The sequence below is a fragment of the Macrobrachium rosenbergii genome, chromosome 1, assembly GCF_040412425.1.
Source record: "Macrobrachium rosenbergii isolate ZJJX-2024 chromosome 1, ASM4041242v1, whole genome shotgun sequence".
Taxonomy (NCBI): domain Eukaryota; kingdom Metazoa; phylum Arthropoda; class Malacostraca; order Decapoda; family Palaemonidae; genus Macrobrachium; species Macrobrachium rosenbergii.
This window is the reverse complement of record NC_089741.1, coordinates 21,986,993-21,996,940: the sequence shown is the minus strand read 5'-3', so window position 1 is coordinate 21,996,940 and position 9,948 is coordinate 21,986,993. Positions and strand designations below refer to the sequence as shown.

Sequence of the window (9,948 nt, the reverse complement as noted above, 5' to 3'; positions counted from 1 at the left end):
ATAATAATAATAATAATAATAATTATTATTATTATTATTATTATTATTATTATTATTATTATTATTATTATTATTATTGAACCAGCCTGACTACCTCATCTCTTGAAAAAGGGTCACAGTTAGGACCTGCAAGTACTGAGATTAAAAGTAATATGTAAATATTTACCAGTAAACAAGTTATACACAAGAATCTTGTGGGTTCTCTTTCCGTCTTCAGAAGAAAACTGAAAGAAGTTTTTGTTTGGTTCATTATTATTATTATTGTTATTATTGGTCTATCACAACCATCGACTGGGTGGTTTTTATAGTGTGGGGTTCCGGGTTGCATCCTGCCTCCTTAGGAGTCCATCACTTTTCTCATTATGTGCGCTGTTTCTAGTAGCACACTTTTCTGCATGAGTCCAGGAGCTACTTCGGCATCTAGTTTTTCCAGATTCCTTTTCAGGGATCTTGGGATCGTGCCTAGTGTTCCTACGATTATGGGTACGATTTCCAATGGCATATATATTCCATATCCTTCTTATTTCGATTTTCAGGTCTTGATACTTATCAATTTTATTATTATTATTATTATTATTATTATTATTATTATTATTATTATTATTCAGATGATGGACCCTATTCATATGGAATAAGATCACAGGGGACATTGACTTGAAATTCAAGCTTCCAAAGAATATGGTGTTCATTAGGAAGTAGTAATAGAATCAAGGAAATTTACTTCTTACTTCGTTATTGTTTCTTTAAATAGGACAGGATCATTTGCTCACGCATAAGTCTTTCTCGCTACGCTGTGATCTCTGTAAACAAGTAAACAATGCGCCGAAGTTTCTTCGGCGCAATCGAGTTTTCTGTACAGCCGCTGCAGCGTACAATTAAGGCCGCCGAAAAAAGATCTTATCTTTCGTTGGTCTCGGTATAAGCTGTATGAACCGCGGCACATGAAACTTTAGCGACGGCTCGGTGGTGGCCTTTCCTATATCCTTGCCAGAGGCACGATCATGGCTAACTTTAACCTTAAATAAAATAAAAACTACTGAGGCTAGAGGGCTGCAATTTGATATGTTTGATGATTGTAGGATGGATGATCAACATACTAATTTGCAGACCTCTAGCCTCGGTAGTTTTTAAGATCTGAGGGCGGACAGAAAAGTGCGGACGGACAGACAAAGCAGGAACAATAGTTTTCTTTTACAGAAAACTAAAATGTATTATGACATGAAGAAGGGAATGCATGTAAGTAGGTTTTTACCGTACGGTATACTTAATTGTACAGCTAGGATAAGTTCATTGGTCTACGTAAAACAAAAAACTGAAACAAAATAATAAAAAGTGTAGACAAATAATGTTTTTACTCTGTAATTATTTTTATCAAATCGACTTGGATCAAACTTAAACTGATAAGTATTTTCCTGTGATATGTTTATCAAATCGATTTGGCTCAAACTTAAACTGATAAGTATTTTCCAGAAATTATGTTTATCAAATCGATTTGGCTCAAACTTAAGCAGATAAGTATTTTCCTGAAATTATGTTTATCAAATCGAATTGACTCAAAATTAAACTGATAAGTATTTTTCTGTAATGGCGTTCATCAAATCGATTTGGCTCAAATTTCAACAGATAAGTATTTTTTTGTAATGATGTTTATCGAATCGATTTAGCTCAAACTTAAACTAATAATTATTTTCCTGTAATTGTTTATCAAATCGATTTGGCTCAGACTTAAATTGATAAGTATTTTTCGCCTCTGTTGGTTTTCTCCATGCAAAAGTATATTTAAAACAGTTTTTACTTTGTAAAAAACTGTTGAATGATTACAGCTTTTGGAAACATTTAATCATATTTTTAAAGTTAGTGTAATGATTTATACTATGTTATTTCACATCAAGAAATCTGTTTCTTCTAAACAAATCTCTTTTATACAGAGAGAGAGAGAGAGAGAGAGAGAGAGAGAGAGAGAGAGGTTTAAAATAAGCTGGTCCACAGTAATGGAGTCGACCTTGATGTACAATCAGAGACGAGAAGGATGTGGCCGGTTAGAGGGAGACTACTGTCAGTAAGTGGTGGTGACCCTCCTCTCCATTACACTGCACCACCACTATCACCAACACCACCACCACCACCACCGGCATCATCACCACCACCGCCGCGATTAACACCACATCTATCAACGCCAATACCACCAGCACCGTCATCACCACAGATAACGCGGACATCATCACAACTATCATCACCAATACCACCAGCACCGTCATCACCACCGCTATCATCCCCAGTACCGTCATCACCACCAATAACGCGATCATCCTCACAACTATCATCACCAATGCGACCAGCACCGTCATCACCACTACTATTATCACCATCTTTACAACCACTATCATCACCAGCAACGTCATCACCACCAATAACACGATCATCATCATAACTATCATCACCAAACCAAGAGCACCGCCATCACCACTACTGTTATCACCAATACCACTGTCGCCATCATTACAACCACTATCATCACCAACACCACCTGGACCTTCATCACCACCACTAGCACCGTCATCACCACCACTGTAAACACCAACACCACCAGAACCGCCATCATTACCACTAGTATCACCAACACCACCAGCACCGTCATCACCATCACTATCACCACCAGAACTGCCATCATTACCACTGTATCACCAACACCACCAGCACCGTCATCACCACTACTATCACCACCAACACCACTAGCACTGTCATCACCACCACTATTAACACCAACACCACCAGAACCGCCATCATTACCACTAGTATCACCAACGCCACCAGCACCGTCATCACCACCACTATCACCACCAACACCACTAACACCATCATCACCACCACTATCAACACCAACACCACCAGAACCGCCATCATTACCACTAGTATCACCAACACCACCAGCACCGTCATCACCACCACTATTATCACCAACACCAGCACCACCACCACTATCAACACCAACACCACAAGCACAGTCATCACCACAACTATCATCACCATTTACTCCATTGCAACTACACTACTAATATCACCACCTCCACATCATACCGAACCATCTATGTTGCGACGCCAGCTCACTTATCCAGTAAATAGATAGACCGTGTTATTTGGCAAATCGTTCAGGATCACTTTTATTAGAGAACGCTATATAGTGGTTCTCTCTCTCTCTCTCTCTCTCTCTCTCTCTCTCTCTCTCTCTCTCTCTCTCTCTCTCTCTCTCTCTCTCTCTATATATATATATATATATATATATATATATATATATATATATATATATATATATATATATATATATATATATTTTAAGATTATACTAACTAGTCAACACGAACACCACCTCCTATTCTTGAATCGTTAGCGATCAAAAGCTTGTTCCCTCTTTGAACAATCATTCCTCGTCCACGCCCCTCTATATAGCTTAAACCACACCCCACCTTATGTTTACTGTTTTTCATACAGCAACTGAACTTCGAGGAATAAGGTCTGTTAGTTAAAAATTTTCTATTTCTTTTTCTTTTTTTTTAACAATTTTATTTTAGGTTTACCTTTTTACTGATGTTTTACTTTATCATATTTTATTTGTACATATATCCTAAATCTTCTTGCTGTATTTGTATATTTTACTTTGTATTTTTAGCCTTGAGGATGAGACAAGGATCTCGAAACGTAGGCCGCCCTGAATAAAGGAAAACCATGTACCAAGCTGTCTGCTTTAGTGCCTTCTTGCTATACATATTTGTATATATATATATATATATATATATATATATATATATATATATATATATATATATATATGTCAAAGGCTTACTTTCTCCACTAGTAATGGCAGATATCAGTATGTAAGAATGCCCTTTGGTTTTAGGTGATTTATTAGGCAAGGATGTACATTGCTATATAGATGATTTGGTAATAGCAACAGATGCCATTGAAGAACACATAAGACTAGTGAGAGAAGTCCTGAAAAGATTGAGGAGAGCAAATCTAAAACTAAAGTTAAAAAAGTGCAATTTCCTTAGAAGGAAAATAGAATACCTGGGACATACTTTAAGTGAAAAGGGTGTTGAAGTAAATGACTTGAAGATTAAGTCAATCAAGGAGTATCCTACACCTAAGTGTAAGAAAGACGTAAAATCATTATTAGGTTTGGCAGGTTTTTACCGAAAGTTTATAAAAGACTTTGCCACCATAGCCGCTCCACTGACAGAGTTATTAAAAGAACACATACAGTTCTGGTGGTCAACCAAACAACAGAAGGCATTTGATGAACTGAAGGAAAGATTGACACACCCTCCAGTACTTAGTTTTCCAGATTTTAATAAAGAATTCTTCTTAGCCACAGACGCAAGCCGTACTGGCATAGGAGCATGCTTAATGCAAAGACATGATAACAAATATCATTCTATAGCTTATTACAGTAGAAAACTAAAACCAACAGAAGTAAACTATTCAGTAACAGACCTAGAGTCTTTAGCCATAATAGACGCTTTCAAGCACTTCAGGTACATAATATTTGGCTATAAAATAACTGTATTCACCGATCATTCAGCTGCAGTAGAAATGCTCAAAAATCCGAATTTTTCTGGACGAAGAGCTCGATGGTTTATGACAGCACAAGACTATGACATAGAAATGAAAAATGTACCAGGAAAAACAAATAAAGTAGCAGACGCATTATCAAGATACATCCCACAAGGAGATAGCGTAAATATGATTAGCCTAGAAACAAAAACAAGTGAACTCATATGCAATGTATTTACCATGCATTATACAGAAGAACTTTCCAGGCAAAACTTCATAAGGAAACAAAGAGAGGATGAAGATTTGAAAGAATTTTTCAGATATGTAGAAAATAAGAAAGAATTTGATCAGCAAGAGCAAGTAGAATTGAGTAAGACAATTGGATGTCCCATAGATGCAGTGAATATCATAGACAATGTATTAGTCTGGTTGTGTGAAGAATATGACCCATTCAAGTCCTTTCAAGGTGTAACTCACAAAAGAATAGTACCTAAGAGCCTAAGAAGTAAAGTTATTGAACTAATGCATGATGGTGACATGAGAGCACACCCAGGAAGAGATGAAACAGTTAGATTAATTAAAGGATCTTTCCATTGGAAGGGAATTTACAAAGATGTTAGCAACTATGTGAAAAGCTGCAATACTTGTAACAGTTATAAAGGGAGAACAGATAAAGAAGTACCTCTAGAGAAGTATCCCATTCCACAAACTCCATTTGAAAGAGTAGCGATAGATCTCATAACTAACTTGCATACCACGAGTAAGGGGAATAAGAATATACTAGTGTGTATAGATGCACTTACCAGATACACAGAGCTAATACCAATAACAGGAAAGGGAGCTAAAGAATGTGCAGTCGCTCTCTTTGACAAAATCTTTTGTAGATATTCTGCCCCACAGCTTATAATATCTGACAATGGTACTGAATTCAATAATTCATTAGTACAAGAAATTTGTGATGCATTCAAAGTAGAGAAGGTAACAATACAACCATATCATCCAGCTAGCAATGGTTTAGTAGAAAGAAATAACAGAAAGGTTCTAGATGCATTAAGGCATACAGTAGGACAGGATCCTGAATGGGATATCAATTTACCTTTAGTCAAATTGTCATTAAATGCTAGAAATCATTCCAGTACTCAAGCAACGCCCATAACAGCTTTGATGGGATATGAACCAAGATTACCATATGCATGGCTGAATCAGCCAATACAGCCAAATTATTCTGAAGATATCATGAAGATAAGAATTAGTAATTTCAAGGTAATTCATAAACAGTTACACAAGAATCTAGAAGAAGCCCAGAAGATCATGATTGACAAACATCAAGAAGGGTTAAAGCCAGTAGATTACAAGATAGGGGACGAAGTTTACATTAAGAAGGAAGTAAGAAGTGGAATTAATTATAAGTTAGCCACTAAATTCACAGGTCCGTACAGAGTCATAGATATACAAGAGACAAAAGTGAAAGTGACAAAAATAAACAACCAAATACCTTCCACATATGCTGAATCATTAGAAGATGAGGGATTTTAGATAAATAAAGACAAAGTCAAGAGAACTAAAGAAGTCAAAGACCCAGAAATGACTGAAGAACCAAAAGAAGAAATTTCAGAAGGAAAAACTAGGTATAACCTAAGAAATAGAAGAGTCACATTTCGATAATTATAATAAGAACAAACCCATCAATCATCCTATTATTCCCTGTACTTGATTTCTTTATTGCTAAGTTTACCTTCGTCGGTTGACTTAGGAATAAACCTTTTTTTTATATTGTTGCAATTCTTACTTTGATTAGTTGGTTTTGTAGCAAAAATTGGGGTTAAGTACTCTAACTTCGAATTTACTTTTTCTTTAACTATAAAGGAGAGTATTTAGGAAACGAGGGATTGTACGTAAATTTTAAAATGTAATGTAAACATTTCAAGGAATTTAACAATATCTTAGTTTTCTAATCAAGAATGACTATTATCCTTAAGAAGGAATTTCCTAGATAATAAATAATTTCAGTAAAGAAAATTCTTTTTACCATTAATTCAGATTTTTTTGCAATAACTAACACACTTACCTTATCCACTTGTGTAAAGGATTTTAATTAATGGAAACTTACTAACTATTGTTACAGTAAATGTAGAGAAAAAAATTACGAGTACTAATCTCTTACCACTTCCTTTAATAGAGTTGCTAATCATAACTTTTGTGTTGAGTAATGAACATACAAAACTTATCATACGAGAAAATTACTAATAGTCACATCAAAGAAGTCAAGTTGAGTTTGTATAAACACATAACACACTTATAGACACATACAATTACACAAGGATATTCCTCCAGGACGTTTCAAGAAGTACGAGATCGAGAAGGTAACCGTCAACTCTACATCCCCCTTCGCATAGTCAACCAAGAGACACTATGACTTTCGTCGTCATCAGAAGAGAAGAAGAAAAATATTTATTCGTCAATTTCATAAATAATAGGGCGATATCCACCTAAATAGCATAGGACTGAGGACTGAGTAATAATTTGCGATAGCAAATTCTATTTTGTTTTGCTAGTACATTTGAATATCTCATTCAATTTGATTGAAGAAATGATTGCTTTATATTCAGTTTAATGCTTTAAAGTTATCTTATAAGTTGTGTGATTTTCCTAAGAAGCATGTGTTAGGAGTCCTCGTAGATATATTATTTTTGCCTTTGTTTAGCTAGAGCTGCCGGAGTCAGCTGGGTAGCTGGCCGAGATTATAATAGAAACGAGTCTATAATTCAATAAACTAATTATTTCGATATACGCACAAGGGCATACAGAAAATCACTGATAACGACGGAGACAGCAAAACAGAAAAGACGTTAGCGAAACAAAGTCATAACAGATGCCGAGTTTAACCGTCGTCGCCAGTGACTAAAAGTGTTTACCCGTACTGCGCTGGGCAAAAAGATGAACTAATTTAGATCTTGACCTCGCCCGGTGACCTCTCGCACACCATAACGTTAAGTCGTTAACTCGATAACAACCGTTGAACGAATTGCATAGACAATTAAACGTGAAACATTAATGGAAAAGGGAAGCCCATCTGGACGAAACTAAGGAAAATCATACCAGATTTAGGCATCGAACTGATACCCATATATACGAAGGCTCTGGAAGCAGGGTCAGTTAGAAAAGGGCATCAGGGCAGGGAGTGTGCGAGATGTGTGGATAGGTGACTGTGACAACGCGAACAGACTAACGAACTTATAAAATTTCTGAATGCCCATAGTCCAAGTGAAATTCTAAGTCCACGAATTTTACGATGTGCCTTTTAAGATAAAGACTCGGTCATTGCTACCCATTGAAAGGTGGAAAAAGTTATACAGTTTAAAGACTAAATAAATGTAATTAAGGGGAAACATAAATTTCATTTAACCAACGTTAATAGAAGAAGAACTTATGAAATATTGAAAGATAGACGACATCTGAGCACGATAAGTGAAGTTCCAGCATAGTTAAACATCGACCACTTGTTCCTACGGAAGTGAAGGCAAACAGTATAACAGACAGTTCTAGGAAGTACATGCCTTCCCCATTACACATATATATATATATATATATATATATATATATATATATATATATATATATATATATATATATATATATATATGTTTATATGTGCGTGTATCTATCTTTCTATCTATCTATCTATCTATCTATCTATCTATCTATCTATATCTATATATATATATATATATATGTATATACTGTATATATATATATATATATATATATATATATATATATATATATATATATATAATGTTTATATATATACATATATAGATAGATAGATAGATAGATAGACAGACATATATATAGTGTGTGTGCATTATACAGAACAAAAGATCAACTTGCTGGGTAACCTGTTACCCCTTTCTAGCCCAGGCCTGAAGAAAACAAGAAAGAGGACGAGATAGTTTTTGACCGTACAGGTATCGGTAGATCTCACTGCCTCTTAAAAGCAGGCAGGTTATATAAGTCAGGAAAAACAGAATCAAGAAGAGAATTCCAAGTCTCAGGTACAGTACGAAAGCAGCAGTCACTGAACAGTGTAATCCAATTTTCCATTGCAATTAAAATTGCATACAATGATTTTTTTTTGTATTGGGATGAGAGAATCTTTTAAAACTCACGTCAATGTGTTTTGGAATTCCGAGAGATTAAGGTAATTTAAATTATGTAATGACTTTTAAAAATTTCTTTATGGTTTTGATCATCGTAATTGATATTTATTTATTTATTTATTTATTCATTTATTCACCACATTTATCTGTAATATGATTCTCTTCTCTCCGTTCTCTCTTTTTCTTTTTATCTTTTTGTCTGTTCAGTTCTCCTTCTTCCTCTTCAGTGGAAAGATGCTCAAAAGTCGCTCAGATCGATCCCACGAGGCAAACATGGGGCTATATTCTGGAAAAAAAAAATCAGTTGTTCCTTAGCTGACCTTAGCATGAGTTACGTACCTGGTAATTAGTCAACTATGATGGTCAGTGCCATGGAGATAAAATACAAGGGGCTAGCACCTCATCCCAAATTACCTGCTGAGAACCAGAAGGCGACCTCACTGTAAAGGAAAAAAATATTGTTTAAAAATGAGAATATAGTAAGAATATTTGCCCATCTTGATCTTCAGCTTGGAGAGAAGTCGTAAATCGCTCTTTAAAAGAGGAAGGGCTATACAAATTAGGCAAAAACAGAAGCGTGTGGAAAATTCCACAGCCTGGATGTTGATGGAAAGGAACAGTCGCAGAACCGAGCAGCGCTTTTGATGAGATGAACCACAGAGAAATATTTCGATATTCAAAATAATTTTTCTTTGTGAGGTCATTAATTAGATCTCAGTAGGGTTGCCATGACTAATAAGCTGAGCAACATGTTAGACAAGCAATAATCATCAGGGATATTTAGCTGCGCATGCACTATTTAGAAAACGACAAGACCCTTCGTGATTCTGAATTCCCCTCTTAAACCGAACCTACCTAAGTATATCAGGTTGAGTAAATATTTGGGCACATTCAGCACCTTACAGCTCATGTTGCAGGAAACAGGAACATAAGATGCCAAAAAACTTCAGAACTTGAAAAAAACTGAAAGATTAAAAACTTTCAGAATCACTGGTGGAACCAAGAAGATTCCAGAGGAACCCATCTTCAGTGATCTGTGACAGAGCACAAACTGTTCTGAAGCCAAGATACTTCGATTACGCATTTACAAGTGGCAATAAAGCTCCAACAAGAGCTAAAAGTGTTTAATATGCCCGAGTATTTACTTCACTTGATATACCGAGACAAGATCAATTTGGGAGAGAGATTCGGAGTCATAATTGCCTCTTATTAATGGCGTTTCTGTACAACGAACACT

General features: G+C 35.5%; 1 protein-coding gene across 1 annotated transcript; it reads right to left on the bottom strand.

Annotated features, from left to right (window-relative positions):
- Window positions 1-2,085: 2,085 nt before the first annotated feature.
- Window positions 2,086-4,508, bottom strand: LOC136839711 (PE-PGRS family protein PE_PGRS47-like). The gene is made up of 3 exons (XM_067106067.1): window positions 4,492-4,508; window positions 2,523-3,017; window positions 2,086-2,431 (listed from the first exon to the last, which is right to left on the bottom strand). Exons 1-3 carry the CDS (start codon window positions 4,506-4,508, stop codon window positions 2,086-2,088), a joined length of 858 nt encoding a protein of 285 aa, XP_066962168.1.
- Window positions 4,509-9,948: the final 5,440 nt, after the last annotated feature.